The 14,015-nt window shown below is 43.5% G+C and overlaps 1 protein-coding gene across 5 annotated transcripts in view; it reads right to left on the reverse strand.

Moving 5' to 3' along the window:
- The window catches only part of LOC104022063 (uncharacterized), a 206,271-nt gene that overhangs the window by 23,269 nt on the left and 168,987 nt on the right, over positions 1–14,015 (reverse strand). For all 5 annotated transcript variants that reach the window (XR_015700699.1, XM_087740363.1, XM_087740364.1 and 2 more), the window contains exons 23-25: positions 12,631–12,759; positions 5,761–5,889; positions 894–1,022 (exon numbers count right to left, since the gene is read on the reverse strand). Coding sequence is in view for 4 of the 5 variants with exons in the window: in XM_087740363.1 (XP_087596489.1) it covers positions 894–1,022; positions 5,761–5,889; positions 12,631–12,759 (387 nt within the window). In the remaining variant the exon portion in view is untranslated. The remainder of the gene's footprint in view (positions 1–893; positions 1,023–5,760; positions 5,890–12,630; positions 12,760–14,015) is intronic.

The raw sequence follows: 14,015 nt of genomic DNA on the forward strand, positions 1-14,015 counted from the left end.
AAAACAGAAAATTTTAGGTTGTGTTGTACATGTCATCAAGAATGGTTTTGTGCCTTCCCAACTTTTTATTCCTTCATGGAGAGAGCTCTTCAAATTAGGTTTTAAAGGGGGATCCATTTAATTTATATATTCCTCTACTCCTGCCAGCTTTCATTCCCTTTCCCTACCCATCCTCTCAGTATGCTGAAGGGCAGGCGCTGCTTGCGTGGAGGTGCTGACTCCAAATTCCAGCTCACCCAGGAGCATCCGCAGCAGCATCCCCAGCTCCGTGGCACTACTTACAGGTCAGAAAAAGCAGCCTTCTGCAACAGGGATGGACAGACTTCTTCTAGCTGCTTGGGTGCAGGGGATTAGGAGGTGAAACAGAAGCCTCAGTGCAGCCTTTCTTTGCCAGCCTCTTTTCTTAAGGCTCCTTGGAGTTGGGTTTGTGTTTGAGTCACATGTATTGGTCTAATTGCCAAGGCTGGAAGTCCCAATGCCTTTCACATGTTCTGGATTTAGCCTATGTCTGGAACAGCGTACAGTAATGATGAGGATCAGTCGGGCGCATGGGACAGTAAAGCAGGCCATAGAAAAGAAATAGCTTTGTTTCAGTGTCATAAATGGGAGTTTTATGGACCTTTTCTCCCTTAATCAGACAGCCTTCAAAAATAGCTCTCTTTCCAGTTTATGACTCTGTTTCAGCCCCGTCTGCACCGAGCTCTTACACCCAGCCCCTCTACATGGCATCACAGATTTATTTAATGGACCGAGCCACATTATTGTGCCAATACAAACCCAGTGACAACACAAGGCAATGAGCTGATAATTAAAATACCAATGAACCCCCTGAGCAGAAGTTTTACTCTTCCCTCCTATGATCCTCCGGCAGGGGTTTGAATTTCTGACTGTACCTTCTTGGCAGGTGGCTCCTTTCCACCCCGGGCTACAAAGGCACCTCCCGGTTACGTGGTGACAGAGCGCTCCGTTGTGACAGTGACAAGCGTGGCTGCAGCCTGGCCCGTAGCTGTCCCCCTGGCAGGCTGCAACGAGAAAAGTCCACAAAACCCCGTCAGGAAGCACCAAAGGAGGGACTGCACAGAGCAAACCTGAGGCAAAACCTAATGCTGAAGAAATCAGTTTGAAAGTGGCTTCCACTGACACACTTTTCACATCGTAAGGGTGCCTGAGTCCATATATTAGCCATGCCTGACACTAAATAATGTGGCTTAAAAATATGTATCATAGCACGTTCTGAAGAGGTTTGTTATCGAAGGGCAGGATCACCCGGGTGACGGATCAGCTGTCATCCCCTGCCCTGCAGAATGTCTTTGTGCTAAACTAATGGTCCAGCAGAACCGCCAGCTTGACAGCCCGGGTATTTATTTGCATCCTGGTAAGAGAACTGACAACTTCATTGTTTTCAGCGTTCATTTTTCACAGCTGGATGCCTTTGCTCACCCAGAGTCTCATTCTTTGGTCAGAGAGGGGTGACATTTTCAACGCATTTGGTTAAGCAGCTGGCTCCCAGGTGAAAACTTAATGCAGCCATCTCGCAAATGTACACTTGCTGCAGCTCTGTTTTCAGTGCTGCTGCCTGCGAGAAATGGCAGTGATAAAATTCCTGTAGTCTCCATTGCACTGGAGATTTGGATAGCTTTAAATGGTGGAAAACAGACAGTACTGCTACCCTGTTTTCTTCAGATATCACCCAAAAAATACCAAATGAGCTGATGCAGTTGGATAGCCTCCTTGCACAGTTTCTGTGCCTGCCTTGCAGAGGCTCTCCTTCACTTGTACAAAGCTGCCAGAGCCTCTCATCCCTGCAGCGCTGCTGGCACGAATCGGAGAGGCAAAAAAGGCTCTGATCCCTGATCCAGAAGAGTGTCCTGCACTCACTGAACGTGACGTCTCCCAGGATCGGACCCAAAAAATGACTTTTCACCAAACCTCTATGGCTTTGAGGGTGCCAATGTGCAGAACAAGAAGCAGTGTTGCGGGAGGACATGTCCCTGGGGACTGGAGGGAGGAGTGAAACCGTCTCAGCCGCAGGGGTGAACTTGGTTGACAGTATCTGACCCATTCCCAGCCCTTTTCTTCCCATCTGAGGACTTCCAGCTTCCCGATATGGTTCTCACAGACACCATTTCTCCCAGGACTTTTCAACAGTGTTCATTTTTGTCATCGCTTGGACCTCTTCCACATTGAAAACACAAGAAAGTGCAGGAGCTCAGTCCCATCACAGCTAAAAGTTTGTTCTGCAAATGAGGCTTGGTTGCCAAGTTAAAGGTTCAGTCCGTCCTACAGAGTTCTGGCTCAGTTTTGGGAGCAGAACTAAATATTTCCACAATACAGACCAGAACTATATCATAACCAAGCCAAAGGAAAAACCAGCTCATAACCAGGTCCCCTGACTGGTTACTAGTGGTTTGTGTGAGGTTTTCGGAGTATGTGTGCAAAGCTCTTGTTAAGCTTACCGAGAAGACAAAAGAGTTTTCCAGTGAAAATTCTGGTAGGGAAGCAGAAATTTCTGGAGAAGAAAATTTTTATTATTCTATTAGGTGGATAAAACCTTTTTTTAGCTTCTCTGTAGGACAATCCTGATTATCAAAGTACTTTTCTGAAGAATAAGATAAGTGATATATTGAAGTTAGTTTATGAAGCTCCACAACTGAATGTACAAATAGCTGTGGGACTTTTCTCCTTTCTTCATGATAAGTGCAAAGGAAAGAAGCAATAGAAATGTTTAAATTATTAGACTTCTTCCTGCTTCAAAATTTTCCTCTCGGTGCCTTTCCTCTGTAAGAGGAGGGATTATTCATTTACAGTCTTTAAAAGTACCTTTTTGCATGCAGAGTAAGGAACACATGAAACTGGACAGCAAAACATTCAGACTGGAAGTCAACAGCCATCAAAAGTGTCAGGGAGCACAGGGAAACGATGGGCACTAAGACTCAATAGGGTGCCCAGAAGCTTTGATTTCATGCAGCTCCCGCGGACTGTTCTCCCCAAAATGACGTTTCAGCTTTAAAAGAACAGGGAATTTGCAAAGTCAAGTGCTCACACACTATGAAACGTCAAACCCCTGGTTATCAGCACCCCTGAGCAAAGACTCTGGCACAGCCGATCATTCCAAACTTATTTATTTTGCAAACCAGTGTGGTCTCTTTTTACCACAAGGAACTGCTTCTCTGGAGATCCTGCTGAGCCCCGACAGCTCCAGAAAGAGGCGTTTTTAGTACTAATACAATCAGGGCAAAATGCAGATGCTGAATCGTGTTCAGCTTCTACAGTCCATAACACAAAATGAGATTTTTTTGGTCTTTTTTGTTTGTTTGTTTGTTTTTGGAAACTACAAAATTTGGATGAGTTTGTATACAGAAAGGAAGGTTACATTTCTGGCACAAAGAGATGTCACATGTCAAGTCCTCATTTCTATATTGCCAAGGCATCATGACACTAAACAAAACAGTTTAATTTATTTTAAACATAGGCAATACACATTTCCCAAGCCTCTTTCTTGGAAACCTAAAATATCTTAGGCAGACACTCAAAAAAACCACCCCAAAAAAAAAAAAAAAATCACCAAACACAACCTTAAGCTGAGGCAGAGCTTGCTTGGCAGATTTCATCCCAGATTAATGTAATTCATTTACAAGCAATTGAAAAACAGAGTCTTGTAATGGAAAGCGTTAGGCAGCTTCAACAAAAGGTATTACTGTCCGTATTGCCCATAATTAGATAGCACTGTATAAAATGCACTGCATGGGCAGCTTAAGATCAATTCAAATCCCATGATGTCAAAATTATTCCTCAATATCCTCCAGCACATTGCCTGCAATCTGATTACTTGAACACGAGTGCTGTCCTTCCAGCTGCTAGAGCTGGCGAGTCCCAGGAACCAGCAAGGGGAATATTAAATGCCCAACAAGGATGGGGAGTGGTGAGCCGGTGTCTCCAACCCATGGTTGCCTTATTCCGAGCACCTTTGGAGCGGTGTGGCTGAGGTCCAGTCTTAAAATCAAAATGAAGATTCATCGTTTAGCCAGGAAAAAAGGAGGTTACCCTTTGCACTGTTAACTGACCTTGCTCTTTTACTTACAGACAAAGGAGACCTCGGAGGCTTTGGCATCTTCGCCAGCATGAGGAATAAATCAACCCGGCATAAAACTCTAATGGCTGCAGCTCAAGAGAATAAATAGGTTTTTTTTTCTCATGCGACTAGATGGGGGCACAGAAGGCCATTGACAAAGAGCTGCATTTCTTAATTGAGTTTAATGAAATATGTAGGAATAAAGCTTCCCATCCCTAATGCAGTCTAAGGAGTAGGGAAGGGCCAAGGTGACACATTGCTAACACCATGGCTCGGCTGAAGGGCAGTTAAAGTGAGCTGTGACCAAGAAGCAAACATCGTACCTGTTCAGCAAGACCTTTTCTGCTCTGCGGTATGGCTATATGGCTCTGGCTCTGCATTTATTTCATGGTCAGCTCATTAACCTACACCCACAGGGGAGTATTACCACCACCACCATCTCCAAGCAGTGGGAGACAGAAAGCCAAGCGTTCCTATAGGGACCCACGAGGAGGCAAAAAGGACTGCAATGGTAGGATGTTTGCAGAAATATCTAAAAAGTGGAAAGATTCTCCTGTAAATCAAAAGAGCAGGGGATTTTGCAGAAGCCCTTTCAGAAGACAGGCTGTATTGCATGGTGTGGGGCAAATAAGGGCAAAATATTATGAAGAGCAAGTGCAGCCCTCAAACAGGGCTGATTATAACATGGTGTATGGCTGGAGAACAGAATTGTTTCAATACAAGTACCATTTCTCTCTGTTTTCTAAATGAAACCAATTTTCTATTGCACAAATCTGCAACCTATGGATTAAAGAAATCTTACAGAAGTGTTCACTAACAATGAAAGCTGGCTCCTTGTGGAGCTGCTTTGGGCTCCAGCTCTACAACACAGTCCTACAGATGGCAGTCATATTTTCAAAAGGAAGTATAGACCATGACATCATCCTAAAGTGAACCTAGGAAACTGAGAGGCTAAAACCTGAAAATCTTAACACACCCCCGCCCCCCCCCTCATTTGCTAAAGTTTGCAAATGGGCTCAGTTATCTCCATATGTAATGCCATGTAGCTAAAGCCAATAATTTAATTTCCCATGAAATTTAGTGAACAATTTCTCAGAAGAGCAGATTTTATATATGCATAAACATAAACATACAGAAAAACCTTACTAGCTTAAAGATTGTGGGATAATCCATACTTGTAAAAATCTAGGAAGTTGACTTTAAAAAAAAAAACAACCAAAAAAAACCCAAAAAAACAAAACCAAATAACTTTTCTAAGAATTAGTTAAAAAAATATTTTGTCATGCTCAAATAAAAAAATAGTCCCAGCTCTGATTTTTCCCACTTTGTGCATTTGTAATCTGTCACTTTCTAATTGATAATTAGATGAGATACACCAGAAAGAGATATACTTCATCTCTTAATGTTGCACAAAAACAAAAAGCAGAGATTCGTCATATGGTAGGAGACAGCTCTGCTATTTAAAAACTGATGGCTTATAATGTTTGACAAGTGCCAACAGCAGTTAAAAAAAAAAAGTTGATTATTTACAGACCTACCAAAAATTGCTCCCTTTTTTGGCATCTTTGGAAAGGAATGTGACCTATCTAAAATTGTACCCTGGTAGGTCATCCTACATTCCCAGAAGAAACCCATGTTAACGCTGAAAGAGTCTGCGAAGAGGGATGGGGAGCGTAGCCTGTACGTACGCTGCTCGCAGGTCTCTCCCAGCCAGCCGGGGAGGCAGCGGCACGTTCCCAGGACGTGGTCGCAGCCGTCAGCATTCTTGCACTTGCACACCTGGTGGCAGTCAAGCCCAAAGAATCCATCCGGACAAGCTGAAAATGCAAAACATCCTTTTTTAGCCAAGTTCTCGTTTCTTTTTTGTATAAAGTCTAGCTCAGAGATCTGAAAACGTGGGGCGCTGCTCATCTTTTCATGGATGCTTTGTCACACATCACTCTGTGACTGCGCTTAAGAGCCAAAGTTGCTTCAAGGGTTAAGCCTGCACAATTCTGCTACGCCCATCTCAGACAAACATGACCCATTTTACACAAGCAACAGATTTCCGCATAGAAAACCACAGCTGAGAATATACTGAAAAGCCATACAACAGGCGAGAGAATGGATCTGGATTCACGCAAGCCAGTACTTGTGCTCCTGTAATGGCCAGAGGCAAAAAAGGAAATAATTCAACATGATGCAAGACTATGGGGCCATCCCGGATTATCTCCCTGTCTTTTGAAATGCAAAACTTATGCTCCCATTTACTTTCCCGACACCTCTCTAAAGATTTTTTTTAACGGTGAACATAAGCCATAGTGGTGTAGTTCAGTGCTGAAATGAAAACCCGGCAAAGAGAATGAATATAGAAAACCAAGACAAATTAAATGTAGCAAGACAAGTCCAGGGAGCTTAAGGAGCTCAGCACCTACATCTAGGACCTGTAAGGAAAAGCAGGCCCATGGATTCAATTTACATCTGTACCAGTGCTGACAGCAGTGAAAATAAGCCATCGGTGCCTGTCAGTGGGCCACATCATACCCAAAATACTGCATTATGAGAGCGTTAAGGCTGCTATGCAGAGTTAAAAGCAAGAAAATTAGGAATTATGTTGTCTGTGTAGCCTTAATTTAACCTCTCTGTCTGTATATATATGTGTGTGTTTAGATTATGCAAGTACCTGTATAATTATGTTATACTAAATGATAATAAATCTGTAGTTACACAATTGTATGTCATTCTTTCCACAGAACCCCAGAATTGGTCAGTCCCAGGAGTGATGGTGCTTATTAAATGAGCAGTTATTCAATAAAACTTATCTCTTTGTCCTCCTTGTTCAATATAAACTTATATTTAAAACCCTATCCTCACGCTTCTACCATGAAATTAGAATGACTGGCTTCCCAACAGAGTCTTATGACGATTATCATCATACACACTACCCAACGACCCTCCACACTGATTTCACAGCTCTCTACCAGGTCAGAATAACACCATTATCCATACACATCTTCCACTACTGGACTCTTCTGTCCCTTTTCTTGCCCTGGCTCTTCCTTACACCCAGGCTCTTTGTTCCAGTCTACTCGTACCACCTCTTCCATAAATGTAAATTCAGTCCTCCAACAAAAAGAATGGCTGTCTGTTTTGGCTACAAGGAGGGGGAAATTCAGTATCTGTAGATACAGGCAAACCTGCACCTTCAGACAGTGACAGCGGTAGTGCAACACACTGCCACATCTGCTTTGGGTTCTCTACTCTCAGAGCTCCTGCTCAGCTTGTGACTACCTATGATTGTTTCATCTGCTCAAAATCAAAAGGCTTGCTCTTCCCTTCATCCTATCCAGACTGCAGCTTCTTCTTTGGGATATGAAAGATTTCAGGCTTACACCACTTTCCAAGTATGTGCTGTCTCAGAAAAACAGAAAAGTGCCTCGTACCGATATAAAACGGCAATGCATCCATCAGCCTCTGTTCAGTTCGTACTGGGGAGAGAGAGCTGTTATCAAGTTGTAAGGAAGCGACATCAGCATGTGGTTTCAATCTTTATGTCCTTATTTATTATGCTTCAGTAGAGTGTATGGCACAGCACACAAGAAAGGACTTCTCCTTAACCCTAGGTGACTTCAAAGGCTGACAAAGTTTTTCTTTGCTTAATGCAAGGACTACACAGCGTTGTCAGTCCTTCCCAGACATGCACAGTATTTATTTTTCCCTTTTATCCTATTAAAACAGAACTCTTGCTGGGCTACCCTATGATAACGATTAACTGCCAAAATCCCAAGATAGAAGCCCATTTGGTCTGTCCTGTGGTAGTGCTGATTTAGCCAGCAGTTCAAATGCAAACTTTGAGTGCTGCACTTCACAAGGGCTATATGTTGCTGTTATTAACGCACCCATTAATAAACACACTGTAGTTGTCCAAGACTCCTGCTGCCTCCAATTTGTGGGCTAACTGTGGGGCATTTGGGGATATTCGGTCAGATTAAGCAGCGAACTGGATAATTCTTCTGTTGGCCTGATCCCGTAACTGGACACGTGCCTTGGGTCATACAACACACACCAGAGCAGCGAACGAAATTAAACAAAATTATGTTGCAGTGAAGACAATCGCAACCTTCAAAGCAGGAGCAGCAGATGCTCAGCACTTCACAGCATTAAATCAGTTCTAACAATTGCCTTCCCAAACGGGAGCAGAGCAACCCCAGCGCAGGGCAGGGTGACCCGGCTCGCTTGGCACGTCATGCTTGTAACAGAGCTGTGAGCACGGATGGCGAACGCAGCCACACCTTGATGCCTTTTGGGTTTGCTGGCTGGGCAGCTGACATGCTTCCTGCATGTCAGATGTTAACATTTATTTGAAGAAAGCATTGATATATTTAGCTATTTATTACAATAAAGGTTGGTTTGGGGTTTTGGGGTCAGGGGTGGTTTTTTGGTTTTCTTTACTTGCCTGTTTAGCTCTAAGTGCATTAAAACCAAAGCCCTGCAGCAGTGGGTGATCACAGTAGGCATCTTTTCTGGAGAAAATACTACTTATGTTATCTGTGCTTTAACAGGATAGAGAAAGGACTTACAAAGCCACCTTTTGCTATGATTACTGCCTTTGCACAGTCCAGGAATGCAGAGGCATTAATTGCTGCTTCAGTTCAGGAACAGCCAGAACCTCACCTGTGCCTCAGGTACCTTCTCCCCAGGCATGCAACATTCTCCTCTCAGATAGGAAAGCTATCTAGAGGCATTGCTATAGTAGCATCTCTCAAGGAACCACCGAAAATTATTCATTTTCCTTTGGTAATCCTAGACCTTGTGAAGAACCGTACAGTGTTTCTTCAAGCATTCTAGTTGTATCACCTGTTGCTTTCAAGAAAATGCAAAGGGAGCCTTTCCTAGGTTGCTCAGATGGCCTGCAAACATTTCTTAGTAGATTATTTTGTTTTCAGGCTTATTTGCAAATGTTAGCTACTTTGCAACTGAAACAGTTCTGCTCCTTTTGCAGCTCTTTTAGAAGAGTTACAAGATTCACAAGGTGAATTTTTCCAATGGACTGAGCAGAGCTGAAAGATGGAGCAGGCATGCACCACTTTCAGAAATGCCTAATTTTCTTTCAGAAAGTGGTTTGATAGCTTTATTCTTACCCGTTATTATTACACATGATCATACCACTACCGGAGAGGCAGCAGGATGACTGAATGGTACCAGGCGGAGACGAAGAACAGCAACTGAAGCTGACTCAGAGCAGAGCAGAACTGAGATGCTGATGGACAGACAAAAGTACTTTGACGAGCGCGAGGTCTCTTGGCAGCATCCTGTGGCTGAGAGCACAGAAGTTCAGTCAACTCCTGACTAATTCACAGCAAGGTCTCACAAAATGGCAACCTGGAGCAACAGTATCTCCTGCTACTGGTTAGCCTGGAAACTGTCCTGTGCTGGTGGCTGATGATGTGGCTTCGGTTATCTGTATTACTGACAGGCGATATAAGTAGCAATTTGCGCTGAATGTTGCAAATATCTTCTGAGCCAACATGCTGCCCTCACTCTTTATACTCTTTTCAGAGAATACTGGATCACATACAAGGTCTTGGGTCATACCTCCAACACACTCGATTCCAGCAAATTGAAAGGTTTGCCTTGATTCAGTTAACACTGAAATATGACTGAAGCATTGCCCCTGCCTCAAACACCATGGCACGCTCAAGCACGATGGTGCTTTTCTCTTAGGTTGGCTGCCTTGCCAAGGGATGAACATTGGTTACTGGTCGAGACACTGCAGCATGTTAGCTGGTAACACAAATGCCCGAAATGACAAATACACGGTCGCTTGACCATAGTGCCATAAATCCTCCAGGAGCTTTCTACAGTTGCTAGTGTGCATCCACAAAGGCGGAGTAAGCTGGATAAGCCTGGTTAACTTCACCATAAAGAGACAGAATCATAGAATCGTTTAGGTTGGAAAAGACCTTTAAGATCATCGAGTCCAACTCTTAACCCAGCACTGCCAAGTCCACCACTAAACCATGTCCCTAAGCACCACATCCACACGTCTTTTGAATACCTCCAGTGATGGGGACTCAACCACTTCCCTGGGCAGCCTGTTGCAATGCTTGACAACCCTTTCTGTGAAAAAATTTTTCCTAATATCCAACCTAAACCTCTACTGGAGCAACTTGAGGCCATCTCCTCTTGTCCTATCGCTTGTTACTTGGGAGAAGAGACCGACCCCCACCTCGCTACAACCTCCTTTCAGGTAGTTGTAGAGAGCAATAAGGTCTCCCCTCAGCCTCCTCTTCTCCAGGCTAAACAACCCCAGCTCCCTCAGCCGCTCCAGACCCTTCACCAGCTTCGTTGCCCTTCTTTGGACATGGTCCAGCACCTCAAGATATACTATAAAAGCCCAATGCTGAGAATTAGCCAGGGCTACAATTACATTTACAACGCTAATAAATAATAAGAAGAGGTTATGGAAATTTGTGGCCAATAAAGAACTTGGAAATGGCCACTGAAGTGACATTCTGCAACAGGGACTGGCATGTAAACCTTTGAAGCCTGACTTCAGGCTGAAGGCAGCAAATTAATGAAAAGGAACAGCAGTACTTTCTGCCCACCTGAAAAAGAAAACCAATCCCAAAAAAGCCCAAAGGCAAATTTTGGGACTTCTGCAATTTCAGCTTGAATTTGGATCCCATGCTGCCATAATGGAAAATACCAGAAGCAGCGACTGCACGCTCAAATGCGCTCATCGTGCAGGAGTTATATTAATTATTAATATCAATCAATATTAGATTTTGTAAGGTACTGTCTTCTCCTAGGACTCTGAACTTAGAAGGCTTCAAAAGTTTCAGTCTCAATGTTTCTGTGATGATGGAAAAGTCCTTCCCAGCCCTGGGATGAAGCATCAGCAGTATGTGAGAAGTCCAAGGCAACTCAGCTGCGCTGGGTCTCAATCTCTACGTTCTTGTCTGCAAGGCGCAGAGCTTGGCTGACGTGGGTGGATTGCCAAGAGGACGGCAAAAAGCACATCCTCGCCAGAAGGAAACCCTGCCAGTCTCCGAGTCACTAAAAACAGAAGTGCTACAGCTCCTCAGAGAAAAGGTGCCAAGAAGGTTCTACCAAGGGCAAACCACCCACACATTTTCCTTCGTCTTCATCTTTTGGAACCTGCCAAACTGTTCTGGTTGAAACTTTCTATGGGAAAATGTAACACAGGTCAGCTCAGAGCAAACGCCCTGCCTGCTTGAGAGAAAACATGTAGAAAACAAGGTCTTAAGAATGGTATTCTACTCTCCCCTCCACAGCCTTCTTTCAGGAATCTAAAAAGATAAAAATGTCCAACATGACTCATTTGAAAGCTGAGACTTGTATTTTTTTTTTTTTCTTCCAATAGACATCACCCAGGCTTCTCCATATTCCTCATACCTACTTTGGCAAAGGGTGTTTAGCCTCTCTGTCCCCATTTTGATTCCTGCTGTGAACAGATTTACACCACAACACAGATAACTGTATTGCCTTTCCAATAATAATAATAATAATATAAAAAGAAAGACTTACAAAAACAGAGTTCAACTAAATCATGTGAAAAAGGGACACAGTGGAGGTGCCATAAATTACAAGGCACGCTTTGCAGCAGAACCTTGAAAAGAGTATTTATTTTGTATAATAATTCCTGGTAAGAATGAGAGGGGAACAACAAGCAATGTCTGAACTCCGGTCAGCGGGGTGCTTTGCTCCATTACTGGTAAGGCTGTGGGGCACCTCCCTTCCCATCAGAGGGCAGCAGCTGCCTGCGAGTGCTGCTGCTCCCCTCTGTCGTAGCTGTAACGCTACCTGCAGAAACGTGCTAATAAAGCTGCTTTCTAAGAAAAATAATTGTTACTTTGGTTTAATGATCATCATTTGTAGAATCTTCAATCATTTACACTTAAATAACTTCCATAATGTCATACTAACTACGTGCTGTTTCTGTTGTATTCAAGACTCTATTTTTTACGATCTGCACAATGATACAGCATGACAGCAACCCTCCTTAGACGATCCCCCAGACCGACTCACAATAATCTATCTAAGGAATCCGGTCCAATCGTTCCAACACTTTACCAAATGATCAGGTAATAGAAAATGATCTGTTGGATTTAGTAAAAGTTAAAAGTATATCTGTTCTTAAAGAGTTCCTTTGGGAAGATGCACAGAGCTATGTTTCTCCTCTAAAACATTTCAGAGATGCACTAGGAATGAGCAAGCGTAAGGCACGACAAACATCCTTCTGCTCAGTGTTACAATAGTAACTGGACTCTGCTTACAAAGAGTCGTCATAAAGATGTGATGTAGCAGGGGTCTTCAGCACGCATCTTATTTTAACCACATTAAAACACGTGCCCGATGCCAGGCCCATGGCGAAATGCTTTGTTGAGTTAGGATGGAAATGCACATTTCAGTATTGTCTTCCAATTAAGTTCAATGGCTTATTTAGATCAGGTGCTATAAGTTGTAAAACCAACTCCCTGGTGCTCTAGAAGAAAAAAAAAACAAACAAACCCTATCTGCATAAACCCAAAAGGGACCAGAGGGAGCAGCAGTACCTTTTCCACAAAACGTTCCTGTCCAGCCCGCTGTGCAAGTACAGGCTCCGCTCACGTGGTCGCAGGCAGCTCCGTTCTGGCACTGACAGCTGGACTCGCAGCTCGGGCCAAAGCTTCCCTCGGGGCACCCTGCAGTGGAGGAATCAAAGACAGATGATGGGTTAATTCTGGAGCAGATCGGGGACCAACAGGGAATTTTTAGATACATGGGAATTCTTACTATTTGCAGAAGAAGACTCAAGGTGTAACAGTAATGCCCTAAAACTGATGTGATTAAGCATTCTCCTTGGGGTCCAGGTAAGTTGGGCTGTTTTTATTAAGGTCTATTTTAGAAAAACGCCAGGGTGTTGAAAGACTAATTTCTGCACAGAAAACTAGTATCATCTGATAGTTGCAAAGCCTGTGACTTCACAGGTTCTGTTTCATGACACTTTGCACACTGGTCTGGAATTGCTGACATGCACATCTCCTCTGGGACTTCATCAGCCAGGAGGGGGAAAGCTCCCGGCTTCTGCACCTCCTTTTGAGGCCCAGTCCTCTGTTTTCCTGCAAATCCTCCTTCCCCAGAAAGCTGGAGAAAATATGAAATGTAGTGGCTTACTTCGGAAAGCTCCAAACTGAAAGCTGCATACTTAACTTTCAGGCTCTGCTTTGAAAAATTCAAGTGAAAACATTACATCTGGGGGACAGAATAACAATTACATTTCCACAGCAGTTAATGTAAGGAGTTTTAAAAGATTTGCACGGTACTCACTATCGGAAGAAAGAAAACAACACTTGAGAATGAAAATAATTTCTTCCAGGATTATAGGAAAATCAATTAAGAAGAGGGCCAGCTGCCTAATTCACATTAGATATTTTGGACAGGCTGAAATAGAGATACACTTGGCTAAACAGAATATTACAGGGCCTCCACTCATGTTTGAAGGTCTTGTGAACTCCCCTCTAAAATAAGTGAGGTAGATTATTGCCAGATCTCTTTAAAAAGAGTAGGATTTTAGCATTTACATCAACAAAGTGATTTTCAGGCAATCTGGAAGGAACCACAAAGAACAGAAAACAAGGAGGATCCTCAAAGACAACTCTGCGTCTGGACTAAAGCGGTGGGTTTGGTGCTGCCTGTTCAGTGCCGTAGGTGGGCAGTGAGAGGAGCTGGCGTGAATTCGGTCGTTCCTGCAGCTTAGTGACTCTCTACTAACTGGAGCCAACCCCTGGGTCTCTTATAGAGGCTATAGGTTGGGATGGGAGACAGAAGGATAGCAAGGTACATGAAGTATTTCTTTGCTTTCAATCATCTGGGTCAGAAAATGAGCTGTTGTTTAAAGTGGAGTTGTTTAAATGGATGTATTGCGCTTACAGGTGAAATTCAGTCCCAGGGTTTAATC

This window comes from Nipponia nippon, unplaced genomic scaffold (assembly GCF_047370975.1).
Source record: "Nipponia nippon isolate SJK-2023a ecotype South Korea unplaced genomic scaffold, ASM4737097v1 scaffold_7, whole genome shotgun sequence".
Classification (NCBI taxonomy): Eukaryota; Metazoa; Chordata; class Aves; order Pelecaniformes; family Threskiornithidae; genus Nipponia; species Nipponia nippon.